Below are 15,879 nucleotides of genomic sequence, written 5' to 3'. Positions count from 1 at the left end.
ATAGTCATCACTCAATTAAACACTTCATCCAGCAAAGATTTCATCCAAACCAATTTCCTTTGTGTGGCTATTGATGGGATCCTAGGAGTCAGGATGTCTATACATGAAAGTCAAAGTGTATGTGAATGTGTATGTGTATGTGTATGTGTATGTGTATGTGTATGTGTATGTGTATGTGTGTGTGTGTGTGTGTGTGTGTGTGTGTGAGAGAGAGACAGAGAGAGAGAGAGAGAGAGAGACAGAGAGAGAGAGAGAGAGAGTCAACTTGGGTGCTACAAATTTTTAAAAAATATTTTCTTAACTATATATTTTTTAGGGGTTTTTTTTTTGCAAAGAAAATGGGGTTAAGTGGCTTGCCCAAGGCCACACAGCTAGGTAATTATTAAGTGTCTGAGGCTGGATTTGAACCTAGGTACTCCTGTCTCCAGGGCCGGCGCTTTATCCACTGCACCACCTAGCCACCCTCTTAACTATATTTCAATATCTATCTATCTATCTATCATTCTATCTATCTATATATATATATATATCTTTTATAAATCTACATTAAAATTAGTCATTTAAAAACATCATTCTAAGAAAAAGTCCATCGGTTCCACTAGACTGTCACAGTCAGAGGGCCTCAAGTAATATCTACACATATGCATGGCTGAGTAGAGAGCCATATCCAATATAATTATGCTAATATCCATATATCCAGAGGCACTAATGTGTAGATGCCTCATGAACACATGTGTACACACTAACAAATGTATGTAGATATTACTGTATATAGTCATATATATGCATATACCCATTTACATACATTTACCTGTTTATGGTCAACCTATATGAATATATATATATACATAATTAAATAACCTATAAAGCCATAAATCTATGCAACAACAATGTCTAGATGTATATGGCTGTACACATAATATTTATACATGGTTTATATATATATATATATGTATAGCTATATCCACAGATCAAGGTTCTTAAGCATTTTTGCACAAAATGACTCTGACTTTTTCAGTTTGTTGAAGCCTATGTCTTTCTTCTTACTGGTTTTAAATGTATGAAATTTAATAAATAGATTTAAAAGGGAAATAAATTACATTGAAATTCTCTCTCTCTCTCTCACCCTCCCTCTCTCTTTTCTGTCTCTGTTTCTGTGTACGGACTCCAGGTTAAGAACACTTACCATAGAGAGATTTGATGTGATTAAAGCAATCAAGCTTAAATGGCTCAGGCTCACAGTATTAGCAAGTGTTAGGTTTCCATCCAGGTCTTCCTGCTATCAAAGACAGTCCTCCATCCCTGTGTGTCTGTTTGGCTGGCTCTGTGACCCTCCCTCTATCTCCCTTCCCCTCCCCTCCCTTCCTTCCCTACCCTCTCCATCTCTCTATCTCTGCCCCCTTCCTCCCCCTTTCTGCCTCTCTCCTTAGCCATGCTACTGCTGACCCTGAAAGTTATTACACAAGATCAACTTTGTCTATCAACCATTCTAAATCTTTCATTCATAGATATTTTTGTAAGGCAAAACAGCAGCAATGCAATAATACCAACACCACAAGTAGTCAGTGGAGCACCCAAACTAGTCCCACACCACCTTCCTTGGCCATACCTCCCAGGATCATGCAGTTCAACCACTCCCTGGGTACCTGCACTGGTTGTGGATTCTGCCAGGGTGGATGCTAATATAGGGAGACACAGTTTTGTCAACGTAGGATCCAAATCCAAGTCGAAAGTCATTGGAAAATGATGCCATTTTCTGGGATAAGTCATTTCCAACAGAGTTTAACTTTTCAATGTTATTGTGCATGGAGGCTGAGACATCAACGAGATAATAAAGATCCACGGGGTATTTCTGTAAAGGGTGGATTTTCAGCATAAAGCTAGCTTCAGCTCCTAATTGAAAAAACAAAAACCATAACATATGATCATGTAATCATTGTTTTCAAAATCTGCTTGCTTATTGAAGAACACTGTGCAGCAGAGAGCAAACATTCTTAAATATGTCTTTCTAATAAAGGAAATTTGCTTATTCAAAAAAGAAGTTATGATGTCACTTAAAGAAGCTGTTGAAAATTTCTCCAATGTATTAGCCCAACTCCCTTGTCTGTAGATTGGATTCTCTTCAATCATCTGTGAAAAGTATTAGATGTGAATTCCCATTGGCTCCCAGGAGAGGTTTCCATCCAGGTCTTCCTGCTATCAAAGGCAGCCCTCCATCCCTGTGTGTCTGTTTGGCTGGCTCTGTGTCCCTCCCTCTATCTCCCTTCCCCTCCCCTCCCTTCTCTTCCTTCCCTACCCTCTCCATCTCTCTATCTCCCCCCCCTTCCTCCCTCTTTCTGCCTCTCTCCTTAGCCATGCTACTGCTGACCCTGTAAGTTATTACACAAAATCAACTTTCTCTTTTAAGCAAAGTATAGGTATGAAGGCAGAGTCACCTGCAGAGCAGGAAAATGTGGCTGTTTTACAGCCATTCCTGGGGAACTAGGAAGCCTTCTAAATTTAAACAAATCTTTACTGTCCTAAACTCATAATAGCAAGAATAATTCTCACTTTTACATTTCTAAAACACAAGGTTGATCATGCTGTTCTCATCTTCAAGAATCCTCAGGGGATCCTGAATGTTTTGGGGATAAAATAACACCTCAGCTTGGCAGTTGAAACCATTTTCAATGTGGATCCCTCTAATTTTCCAAATTTATTGAAGCTTACTTTCACATACTCTTGGTTCCTGCTAAACTAGCTTCTCTTCCCTGAATTCTATTCCCTGAACTTGGCATTTGATGTTCTAGGCAGCATAAAGTTTCAAATTCTGTCTTTGAAGAATCTTTACTTTGGGTGGTGTGAATATATTTTATCTAATCAATAATTGTTTATTACATATCTAAGAAAGGGCAAGTAGGTGACATCGTGACTAGAGTACTGGGCCTGGAGTCAGGATGACCTAAGTTCAAAGGTGATCTCATTTCCTAGCTGTGTGCCCCTTGGCTAGTCATTTAAATCTGTTTATCTCAGTTCCTCATCTATAAAATGAGCTGGTGAAGGAAATGGCCAACCAGGCCAGTATCTTTGCCAGGAAATCCCCAACAGGGATACAAAGAATTGGATTTGATCAAAATGATTCAACAAGAATAATAGTACTGACCTATAAATCACTAATTTACCTGGTTGTAGGACATCCTTGTCTGGTCATTAAAAGAATTGCCTAAGTAAGTCCTCAAAAGTAATGCTTTACTCTTTTAATGATTATACATACTTGGAAATCATAACACAATTGATGTTTCAAATTTGCATCACACATTAGGGGAAGGAGCCCTGAATTTGAGTGTATGTTCAAAGCTTGGAACCTTCATTTCAATGCTGACTCTTACCCTCTGACTCAGATCTGAATTCCATTCACTACCCATGTGACTTTGGAAAAACCACTTCTGCTAACCAGTCAGGTTCACAGACTCAAAGACTATGATGGGACCTCAGTGCACATCAAATTGAACTCATACCTGAAAGGAAACTCTGATATCTCATCTCTGATAACTAACTCCAACTTGAAGACTTTTAATGACAAGAAGACCATGACCTCTTGAGGCAGCCCATTCCATGACCAGATAGCTCTAGTCATTAGATGTTTTCTGACAAAGAGCTAAAATTAGCTAGACTTGAAACTATAAAAATCTACATTCAAATGATCCCTCAGACTCTTATTTGCTGTGTGATCCATACAGCAAGCTACATAAACTCTGGACCTCACTTTCCTCAACTATAAAGGAGAAATAATAATAGACTCTACCTTATAGGTTGTTGTGAGGATTGAATGAGATAACAAGTCAAATACCTTTGTGTCTCTTCTCCTCCTTCTCCTCTTCTCTTTCTTTTTTTCTTCTCTTAATATTTCTCCCCTACTCTTCTTTCTTCCTGTTCTCATTTTTCTTTTCTACTCTCTTCCCCCTCTTCCTCCTTCTCTCTCTTTCCTCCCCCCCTTTCCTTCTTTCCCTTCTTCATCATTATTATTATTTTGTCTTGTATCTCCAAACTCTCCAGGACTATAAATTGCATTGATATAAGGAATTTTCTTACCTGAGAATTCCCTAAAGCAATGACTGTCCAATGCCTAACCTTAAATTTCTGTAACAAAATGATACTTAAAAATACTTCTCAGTTGAATAATTTAAAAAAAATTAGGTTCCAGTAAACTTTTGCTCAGACCTTTTTAACCTCAAAACCTCCAAGTCCCCTGTTATAGCAGACCAAAGATTCCTTTCAGGTTCCCCTGGGTTACACATACAAATGACTAATTGGGGCTATAGCATGCATGAAAGACAATCTAAATCCTCAGTACTAATTGCTAACCTCTTCACTCTAAGGTCTAAATCCTTTGTTGAAGTTAGTTCTGCCTCAAAGTGGAATGGGAAGGTTTCCTGAAGTCTTCAAGAGGTGGGAGAACCTCTAATCAGATATGCATCAGTGAGAATGCCTATTATCATGGAGGTTAATTCCTCCCAGCTCTGAGACTTGGATCCCCGAGCATTTTACTTCCATGTGATCATAACCCAGGAGTTTCAACCAGATATTTAGGTGAAAACTCTCTTACATTAGCTCCCCCTTTGTCTCTGTAAAACAATTAACTTCAGTTACTTTCAAAGTTGGGATTTTTCTGTGTTGTAATTCTGTCTGAAGGGGGTTGAGGAATCAGGTAGAAAGATGTCTTCTTCACTGACTTTTCTGGTGCCTTATCAGTCACTGGATGGGCATTCACATGCTTTGCAATGGGAAGCAGGGGCCAAGAGATGTTTGCTATTACCTCTCTGGGACTTGATTCTTCTACATCAACCTTGGGTTCTATTTTCAAAATCTAGAACTCTATTACGTATTCATTTCTATGCATGTGCCTACTTAATAGATCATTCGCTTCTCATGAGGCTAGAGCAGGATATTTTCCCAATTTCTTAAACTGTAAGTGATATTATTATAACATTTAAATCCTAGGAAAATACAATCAGTTCAACAGACTATCTCCTACAGACACGTCACTGTGCAAAAGCAAAGTTGGTCACATTTGGGAGTGAGGGAAGACTATAATTTTAAAATGTAAATTTTAAGTTTTAAAATGTCAAAATGTACAATTTTAAAATATAAAATTCAGATACAGATAAAATTCCTCCAGAAATGTCCCTTTCCTTAGGCAAAACCTTTGAGAAATCTCAAAGTGAATCTTAGCAGTATAGGGATCCCAGAATTCACCTTACCCAACCTTTCCACTTGGCCAAGAATCTTCCCCAGAACAGAGCTGACTCCACCTTGGCTCAGAATTCTCAAAGGAAGGGGGCCCACTGTTTTATGAAACAATTCATTTGGTTTTTGGCTCAATTTTTATAAGAGATCCTCTTCAAAGTCATGGCAGTTGATTTAATAACTGATGAACATTTTCCGCTGCTGGTGGAGTTCTTCATGTAAACAACAATTAAGTCATTAATTCTAAGTTTGAGTCTATCAGATCCATGATATTCTTAAACTATTCTAGCAAGAATAGATTTAAATTAATTGACTGATATAACTGAAGGAGTAAATCCACTGTTATCTAAACTTTGCCCAATTTCTAATCTAACTCATCTCTTCTTGTTTTAAGGTACTGGGATTTGATGGAAGAAAACATTGAACCTGTAGTTCTAGATTTGTGGTCTAAATTTATTATTTTTTATCTGAAAAAGCTATCTAACTTTTTCCTGGTCTCAGTTTCTTCAGCTGGAAAAAAGGTGGGTGATATTTCATTCTATGACTTTTAATATATGTTAGTCTAAGATCTAACTCTATGATTTAGATACATAGATCACTTTCAAAACAACTACCACCACAACAGTATTTGAGACAGAGGTAGGATAGAATTTCAGAAGGTAGAACTAAGGCAAGACAGTGTTCTCTATGCATGACAGAATGAGAATTTCAAGAGCCAATAGGCTGCACTAGACTGCCCAAGGAGGGCATGATACACAAAAGGGAAAGAATTCCTGATTTAGCTGGGAATGTTAGTGCATCCCTGTAATCCTGGCTGCTAGGAAGGTTCAGGCAGAGTGAATGGTTTGAAGTAGGGAGTTCTGACTCTAATAGGCACATCAATCAGGTGTTCAGAGAAAATTCAGTATGGTATGCCCCTGGGGGATAAAGGATCACCAGATTTCCTAAAAGAAAATATGAAACAACCCAGGTTGGATAGAATGGAGCAAGTTAAAGCTTCAAATGCTAATAAGCAGTAATCCTGGGCCCATGAATAATAGTTTCATGTCCAGCCTGGGTAATGGAAAGACAATGAATCAGTCAATAAATCTATTCAAACTCTCTTTATGAATGAAGAGACTGAGTCCTAAACAGTTTAATTGACTGCTCTAAGCTCATATATATAGAGAAAATGAGAAAGGGAAATATGATGACTTTGCTACTTAATGACCACAATAGTAGGGATATACCAAATTCACATTTGCCTAATGAAGGAGAGAAATAGGACCAGATTGGGGACAAGTTGAAAATTTCTATCCCAGAAGGCTCATTTGAAAGAACAGAAGATATTTAACTAGGAAATATGAAGACTCACGGGAAGTATTAGCTAAAGAGATGACACAGTAAAAGGTACCAGGCACGCTCCCTTTGGCTTCTGAGGGCAGAACTACGAGCAATGGAAAGAAATGACCAAGATTCAAGTCCAAGTTGCTTGACAAGAAGAAAACCAAGATCCAGCATTGACCCAAAGCAGATTTCCTATACCAATGGAAGTAGTGGTCCTCTGTAGCAGAGTTCAGACAAAGATCGATGACCATTTTGCCAGGTATGTTGGAGAGAGGATTCTCAGTCAGCCCTAGGGTAGCAGGATGACTGCTGGGACCCCTTCCAAATCCAACATTCTCTAGATTTTAGAATTGATTTTGATCTGGGCAGCACCATCCACATAAGCTCATGCAACTCTTTTTGTACAGTTAGGGAAATGGAGAACTAGATTGGTGAGGTGGTTTACCCAAGTAGCACATGGCAAGATTTGAACCCAGGACACCTGACTTTATATCCACTGTGTTTTGCAATGTACCATTGCAAAGTCACAGAAGAGGAAAATCGATTTGCACACTGACAACAACCAATGCTTGCCATTTTCCTCCACTGAAAACAAAGCACCAGTCTGAGCTTAAAGGATTTTGTTTATTCTGTCCATCCCTGTAAGGGGCTCTGAGCATCCTGGGAATCCTCTGGCAGACCTTTATATTTCCATAACTAATATTTATTACGTGGAAGAAAGGATGCAATCAGAGACAAAGGAAAATTGAGGTCTAAAGATTTGAATTGTTAAAAACAAAGTCTAGAAGGTCAAGTTTTGATTTGGGGGGAAAATAACAGAAAATTATATTTTTAACACCTCTAGATAATCTGCACTTATGAGTTTTTTTCTTCTTCCTCTTTTTTGATAGTCTTCATGTTACAACAAGGAGAGCACTACATGCCTTCCATGCATTTAACTATGAAATTTAATTTATACTTTGTCACATATAATTCATATTTTGAACACAATGAACAGATTTTATTAATTCATTTAGTGCCTAAAGCATTTGGATTTTTAAAACCATTTTGTGATAGGAGGGGACCTGAATTATGACGAAAGTAACAAAGACCCAGGATAAACAAGTAGAGGTAATCTGACCTTGTGCAAAAGCAACAAAGATAAGAAGGAACAAAGAAAGGGATGAAAAAGAGTTATGCAGGTGGGGAAACTTGGATGATATCTCAACTCCTTTGGGCCTCAGTTTCCTCATATGAAAAATTATGAGGGGATAGAAATTGATGGCTCTAGGGTTCTTTCCAAAACTATATCAATGATTCCATGATCCAAGATCCCCTGAACACCAAAGAGTGAATGCATATGGTAGTAATTTCCACGTTTTAGATGAAGTTCCTGCTGAATCAATATGAAGTTTCTTAAGTCTGAGAAGATCATATTAGTTGTAGGTCAAGAAAGAAAGAGGGCTACAATCAGTTCAGGTATGGTGATCAGATGAGGTGACTACTTCATGATTTCAAAGGGTGATGATAAGCTGATCTGCTCCAATATACTAACCATTTCCAAACCTCCAACCTGATCCATGTTAGGAAAAGCCTATAGGAGAGCACTGCTTTGGACTAAGACCTCCCCATTGATGTAAGGGAATGCACTCAAGCATGACCAAGTTGATTTAGGCAAGACTGTCTCCTCTTTGTGGTTAACAGGTACACTGGCTAAAATCTCCTATGTGTCTTGAACCACAGAATCATATGGTTCGGAGTTGAAAGAGATCTTGGACCTCAGAAAAATTCCTTCATTTTATAGATAAGGAAATTGATGCCAAAAGAAGGGAGGTAATTTGTTCACTTATATCATGGAATCAGGACTCAAAAGTCTTTATTCTTTCCATTCTATTATGCTGTGCAATAAAGATCCAGGATGACAAATGGGCAAGACGATTAGGAAATTTCAAGGAAATTAAAATAGTCTTCTGTTGATGCTGAGGCTATTTATACAGACTATTCAGTCATCATCAACAATCAACTCTTGTTTTGTTTTTGTTTTTGTTTTGAATATGTGTACATTTGAGAGATATTAGCTTATCAGAATGTTTAAGCTGTCAACCCACAAAGTCCTGAGGGGAAAGGACACAGGATAGGAAAACTTTGATGGATGAGAAGGGAAAATTTGGGAGCAACAGGAGGTAATGTTGAGAAATGAAATCAATACTTCCCTAAATTCATGTGGGGATTTGGCCACATCCCTGCTATTCCCAGTCTGTCTGGGGCCAAAGGAAACCAAATATAATCCAGTTGTGATGAGTGATGAGCAGCTGTTTTGTGTTAACATTTTCTGAGAAGAGACTTGGAACTTCAGAAAAGAAGTCTGAAGAAGCAGGTGGCTCAATGGGTGAAGCTTGATGGGAGCCTGAGGTCTGCCTACTGATGCTGCCTAGGGGACAAAGGAGGGAACAGACCAGCGATTTTGTAACTATGGGGAACTTCCTAGAGTGGGAAGTCCCTCTGCCGATAGAAATTGTGGATCAGGGTGGAACTCACATCTGTGACTGAATGGACAAATCTTAGAGGATTGCCTGACACGATGTACACAGTCACATAGCTAGCATGTGGCAGAGGAGGGAGTTGAACCTGGGTCATCCAGAAGTCAAGAAAAATAACTTTTCCTCTACACTATGGTTCCTCTACTTTTAGATTAGACAAGTGAGAGAAGAGACCACGGTAGAGTTGGTAGAGATTATAGGCACAGGCTCTGGCAATGAATATCCTCTGTAATCTAACTGTGAGGATAATTAGCCAAGAACACTAGAAAAACAGATAAGGCCATTGGAGCAATAAGCATTTCTTAACTGCCTACTGTGTGTGAGGCATTGTGCCAAATACTGGAGACGTGTAGGAACGACAGCAAGGAAACAAATATATACAAACAAGCTATATACAGGACAAAGAGGAAAGACTGAACAGAGGGAAGGTGCTTGGATGAAGAAGAGTGAACAAGGTTCCCTGTAGATGTTGACAATTTAGTTGGGACTTAAAGGACTGCAGGGAGGTTGGTGATTGAAGCAGAGAAGGGAAGAATCTTCCAGACATGGTGGATGCTTGAAACACAGAGAAGTGACTTGGTTGTAAAACAGCCTGGTACCACTGTCACTGGATGGAAGGGGAATAGGAAGTAATGACTGGGGAGGAAAAGTGTGCAAGTGTTGAAAGTCTAGACATAGAAAAGAAGACATTTGAGAAGATGGATTTTGGGGAGTAGACTGGAACTCTAGGGTTCTTAAACTCTTCCATGGCATGACCCTCCTGGCAGTTTTGCCAAGTCTTGCTGAAAAGGGTGATACCCCTTAAAAGAATGATAGTTTGAAATGTTCATTGTTTTAGGTAGTAGTTAGGAAAAACAAAGATGCATTTTTCCCATGCAATTTTATAGACTACCTGAAATCTATTCATAGAAAATCCTTGGGAATCCACGTACTCCAATTTAAGAACCATTGCTCTAGAGGTTGCCACTGTGTATAATTCAGGTGGCTAAGGCATATCTGAAGAAATTCATTTTTAAAGGAACCAATTTATCAAGCGTTTCAGGGAGCTGAAAGAATTCTCCTGGCCTTAAACTTAAGGGGGCATATTTAGGAAGGAGGATAACTTGAAGGATGGGAGCACATGAAGGCTACCAGCTGGAGTGTGTGGAATAAAACAGGACTGGAAGAAACTGAATAAATAATGAAGATGGGCAAAATTAGTTTAGAATAAAATGGAACAGTATAGCTCCATTAGTTGTAGAATGGTTGTAGAAGAGAACAACTATTTAAACAAAGATTCAGGAAGCATATAAGACTAAAGAGTGATCAGGAAACCACAACAGATAATTCTTTCAATTCAAGCCAACATAGACTATCAGATGTTTGCAGTCATTGAGCAGGAATTCCAGCTAGGGAGGCCTGAGAATAACCTGGCAGCACTAGGGTGGGGCTGAGACCTATGCCTATATATCATGATAAGGAAGTTCATGATCAGGGTAAACAGAACACAGTGATGTGGTTCCGATCTAATGCAGCCTGAGACTGGAACCTGAAAAGAAACACCGGGGCAAGGAACATAATTCTGGATAGAGCAAGGAGCAGATTCAAGAGCAAGCCCGGAATTCTGATCCTAGAGCAGCACCCAGAGCCAGTCCCTTGATTCAAGCTGAGGCTAGTAGCTGAGTAAATAGAACAGAATATAATACCAAGGGTGAACCAGAAGATATGGTGCTCTGAACTTAGAGAACTGAAATGAGTTGGGACCAGCAGCTGTCACCTGGAGCTCCAATCAGGGGCAAACCTCTAAGTATATCTCCCAGATCTATACTAGGACTGCCAGCCTGCAAATCTAAGAGAAGGAGGAGAGGGGAGAGATCATTATTTTCCCTATAGAAAGCTTGCAGTTCTCAAGTTTGAAGCTCCTCTTGATATTCTTGAAAATAGAGCACCCCAAACCCAGAGAAAACTAGAGAATATGGATCAAACTTAAAGCACAGACAATGCGTCAATACACAAAATCTAGCCTCAACACAAAACCTCAATTTAGAAATTAAGGCTAGAAGAGTCAATAAGCAAAAATTATATCCAAGATAAACAATTATTATTGAGCTGGGGAAGTGGGGACTCCCCATACATACACAAATAAATGAACCAGAAAAGAAATTCAAATCATCTTTAAGCAGAACTTCAGAGAAAAACACAGGTTGGCAACAAGTTAAAACAGAATTCCTGGAATAAATGAAACAAGTGTTAAAAAATATTTTAAATCAAATGAAATTCTAGAGGAATGAAGAGCATTAGGATAAAGACTGGGAAGAATTAATCATTTAGAATATGAGGTATAAGGCCATAGCTACGTAACAAAATGTCTCAAAAATGAGCATGACTGAATAACAAATTGATAACTTCATGAGTCAAGAAATATCAAAATAAAGCCAAAAGGCTAAGAAAAGAATAAAATACAAGCTGCAAAACAATTAATGTAATGAATAAGCCCAGTAGGAAAAATGTATTGAGGAATCATGAAATGACCTGAAAGACATAAAAGGGTCTGCAATATCATGTAAAAAATAATGGATGAAATTTACCTATACCTATTAGACCAGAGAGCAAAGGAAAATGTGAAGAATCAATCATTCCCTTTCTTAAAAAATGAAAATTTCCAATAATATCATAACCAAAATTCATAGCATCTAGGTGAAAGAGAAAAAAAAGTAGAAGCATGTATAAAGAGTTCAAGTACCTGAGGAGCAACAGTTCAGATCACATAAATTTTAGAAGCTACCATTAGAGAGGAGAGAAATTAGTATATGACATTCCAAAGAAAAGTATTCATATACACATATATGTATATATATATATATACATACATAAACATAAACATACTTATATATGTATACACACAATCAAGAACAATTAATCCAGAGAAATGAGAATAATCCTACAGGGGATAAATGAATTGCTAATCAAATGCAGAATTACCAAACATTTGTTATTAAAAAAAAAGACTAGAACTGAGGAGAAACTTAAAATGCAAATACAGACATCTCAAGAGACACATTTGAGTAATTAAAAGAGACTATACTGGGATAAAGTGCTTAAATTCTAATGAGCCTGAAGGAGAAGAGATATATGTTTCCAAAGAGCCCTAATGTCCTCAAGGCTCATATAGACAAATTCATGGGAGTGATTTTGTTAGGCTTTTAAAAGAAAAAATGAAAGTGAAGAGGAAAGAGAAAATTAAAGAAAGAAGGGAGAGATGCAATTTGGGAAAATTTTCCACAAAATCAGGGTGCTAAAGTGGAAGACCATAGAACCAAAGAAGACAGGGTGGAGGGAGCAGTTGGCTTTTCAGTTCATCTGAACTAGTCAAAAGAGAATAGAACACATCCACACATCCATAACCCACATTCACAAATTTTAATTCAGAACAATGACTGGGGTCAAACTTATTAAATAACACTTAAATATGTGTATATAGATCTGTCTATCATCTATCTATCTATCTATCTATCTATCTATCTATCTATCTATCTACCTACCTATCTTTTGGGAGAGGGAAAAGACATACACACACACACACACACACACACACACACACACACACACACACACACACATCTTCAAATCCAGATAGCTCTTCATATGCTACCTGACCAAAGAAGAAACATGTACACCAATGAATCCAACAACTTCAAAGTGCACTATGTTCCCTAGAATTACTTTCTATTTATTTTTCAAATAGTTTATACTTCCTTCTCTGCATTCTCATTGTTTTTGCCTGATAGAAAGCATGCAAGGTCCTTCAAGACTCAGACAGTTCTGTTTCACTCTTTATATTTCTAGCACCTACCATAGAATCCAGCATAGTCACCTAATGAATATTTGCTGAATGCAATTGATATTTCCCATGTGTTAGCCAAACCCTTCCCAACCACATACACAATAATCCCTGCCCTTATCATATCCATTTCATTTAGTACTGTTCATAAAAGGCTGTTTCCCCATCCAACAAGAACATAAGCTTCTTCAGGGGTGAAGAAGTCATTTTGTTTCCATCAGTTGCTCACAAATCTGCTATGATGAATGTTAGAACTGGAGGGAATTGGGGCTAATTAATCCAGTCACATGAGGACACTGCTGACCAGAGAGGTGAATTAACTTCCCCAAGGTCATGCAGCTAGTTAATGGCAGAATCCCGGTTAGAGGCCATTTCTCCTTGCTACTAATCCCTTGTGGTATTATGACCATGGTGATATTCTTCTCCTAAATCAATAATCATAAGCAAGCTTCCAATAAATGCAATCAGTTGAAGAATTTAAAACACCAAACCTGGTCGAAGCTTGATGAGCACCTCCCCAGGGCTGACTTGAGTGTTCACTTCACTTCCCATGGGTATCGTCACACCAACCGGAGGAGATTCTATAAAATCGGACAAGCAGCCTTTGCTTACTAAGTTGGAAACAATGTCACAACGCTCATTCGATGCTGCTCCCGCCATGAAATCCTGTTAAGAAGCAAAAGGACTGATGGTTTTAAGGCAAGCAAAATCTGTTTGACTCAAAGAAATCCAGATTAGCACTCCCAGAAATGGGATAAAATTATAATACCTGGAGGATACAAATGGTGAGATAATTTAGTTTAATTCAAATCAGTTGAACCAACATTGTGTTGGGCACTGACAAAAATAAAAGTATCTCTGTCCATGAGGAGATTGTATCCTATAAGGGACACACAACAGGTCAAGATAAAATGGCGAACCTATCACAAAGAAAGTTTCTATCAATGTTCACTTCCAAATTTTTGAAAATACAGTAAATTAAGAATTAGTAAACAAGAAAGATGAATACTTAGTTGAATTCGAATGTTGTGAAACAAGCCATATGTGTATGAAATTGTACTTAGGATATCAAATACTATTAACTAGCAGATCATCTCGCTAATGCTTCCTGAATATTTGCCTGCTGAACAAAATGGAACCAAATAGAACATTTATTCATTCCAAATATGAAAGTGAATTTACGGAGAAGTCAGCTGTTCATTTCTTGGAGATCATGGGGTTGGAAAACTCTATCATGTGTTCAGAAAGCAAGAACCAGTCAAACTGAAAAATTAAGAGGCAGTATGATGAAGGGCACAAGTCTAATGAACTCAGAGTCAGCAGGAATCCATTCTGGCTGTGGCCTATTAGCTCTGGACCTTGAACTAATTCTCCTCACCTCTCTATGAATTTGTTTATTCACATATAAAATAAGGGGTGATTCTATTTGAGATCTAAGGTCCCATCTAGCTTTAAAATTATAGGCTTGGAGTAAGTTTAGGTATAGAAATAGTAATAATAATGATAATGGTAATGTCAACAGACTTTATCACTTTATAGTTACAAGGTGATTCACACATAAATATACATACAATATATTACGTATATGGAGCATAAATAATATATACATGAATATTTTACTTTATTATATCTATGTAGTGAGACAGAGGTCACTGATCAGTGACTTATAGAGGAAATTATCAAAATTTGTATGGACATGTATTACATATATGATACATATATCACAGACTATAGATGTAGAGATAGCTCTATCTCTATGATCACATCTGTGGCTTACAACAAATCTTCAATGTTCCTACTACAGATCTCATTACCCTCTTTTTAGAAATAAAGAATTGAAACTCAATCATTAACCATTTATTAAATACTTTTTATGAGTCATTGAGGAAGATATGAGTTTAAATCTGGTCTCAGATATTTAACAGAAGTGTGACCTTGGGCAAATCACTTTACCTCTGTTGGCCTAGGAGGCAGTGGATACAGTACTGGACCTGAAGTCAGGAAGACCTGAATTCAAATCTAGACTCAGAAACTTCTTAGTTGTATGACCTTGGACCATCCATTTAATCACTTTTTGCCTTAATCTATTGGGGAATAAAATGGCTAACCCCTCCAATATCTTCCCCAGGGGGGAAAAAAAAAAAAAACTACGGACAGTCTCAGAGAGTGGGAAGTGACTGAACGAATGAATGAACAACACTGCTGATAATACAAATACAAGCAAAATGAAAGACAAACCCTGACATCAAGGAGCTTATATTCTAAAGGGGGAAGATAATTAATAAAAAGGAGGTGGACAGCAGTAGAGCATGTAAGAAAAAGAAATCCAAAAAGGCAGAAGTTGCATTTGAGAGAAGTGAAGGATTGAACAAAAAATAGTGATAGAAGATCCAAACAATTAGAGAAAGAGGCCAGCATAATAGTGTGATATTGAAAGGTGGGAAGTCTGTATCAAGGTAAGTGAAGGGTCAAAGATTGCTATGACCAAGTGAGAAAAGGGGTAGAAAGAGTCATAAGTGGGGACAAAGATTAGGATTCATGAGTCTCCCATGGAGGGTCTGGAATGAAGATCTTCACTCTCTTTATAACCTCTTCACTAATCAGTCCAAGCCACATTTCTGAGATGAAAGCCACTTAATTTCTTGATCTCAGGTTTTCATCTGAAAATAGGGTTAAAATGCCTTTTGTGCTCACCTTGTAGCATTGGGGTGAAGCTCAAAGGAGAAGGCTCTGGTGCCAGAGTGTGCACTGGATTTAGAGTCATAGTTTGTGGGTTTGAAGCCTACTTTGGTGACCTACCAGTAACCAATGCCATTCTGGCCAAATCACTTAATCTTCACTACTTCACTTTCCTCCTACAAAATAGAATAGCTTTGAATGGTCTAAGGGGTGGACATCCAGAATCTCATTAAATCCTGTGTGTTCCATTTAAACCCTGGCTTCTACCATTCCCCTTTTCACAGACTAAGGATGTAATACAAGCCTTGA

At 38.0% G+C, this 15,879-nt stretch overlaps 1 protein-coding gene across 1 annotated transcript in view; it reads right to left on the bottom strand.

Moving 5' to 3' along the window:
- ITGB8 (integrin subunit beta 8) overlaps window positions 1–15,879 on the bottom strand; it is a 107,759-nt gene that overhangs the window by 53,001 nt on the left and 38,879 nt on the right. Inside the window, exons 3-4 of the mRNA XM_074195448.1 lie at window positions 13,383–13,557; window positions 1,647–1,893 (exon numbers count right to left, since the gene is read on the bottom strand). Of these exons, the coding sequence (XP_074051549.1) occupies window positions 1,647–1,893; window positions 13,383–13,557 (422 nt within the window). The remainder of the gene's footprint in view (window positions 1–1,646; window positions 1,894–13,382; window positions 13,558–15,879) is intronic.

Source organism: Macrotis lagotis, chromosome 7 (assembly GCF_037893015.1).
Source record: "Macrotis lagotis isolate mMagLag1 chromosome 7, bilby.v1.9.chrom.fasta, whole genome shotgun sequence".
In the NCBI taxonomy this organism is placed as follows: Eukaryota; Metazoa; Chordata; class Mammalia; order Peramelemorphia; family Peramelidae; genus Macrotis; species Macrotis lagotis.
This window is presented reverse-complemented; position numbering and strand designations above follow the sequence as displayed.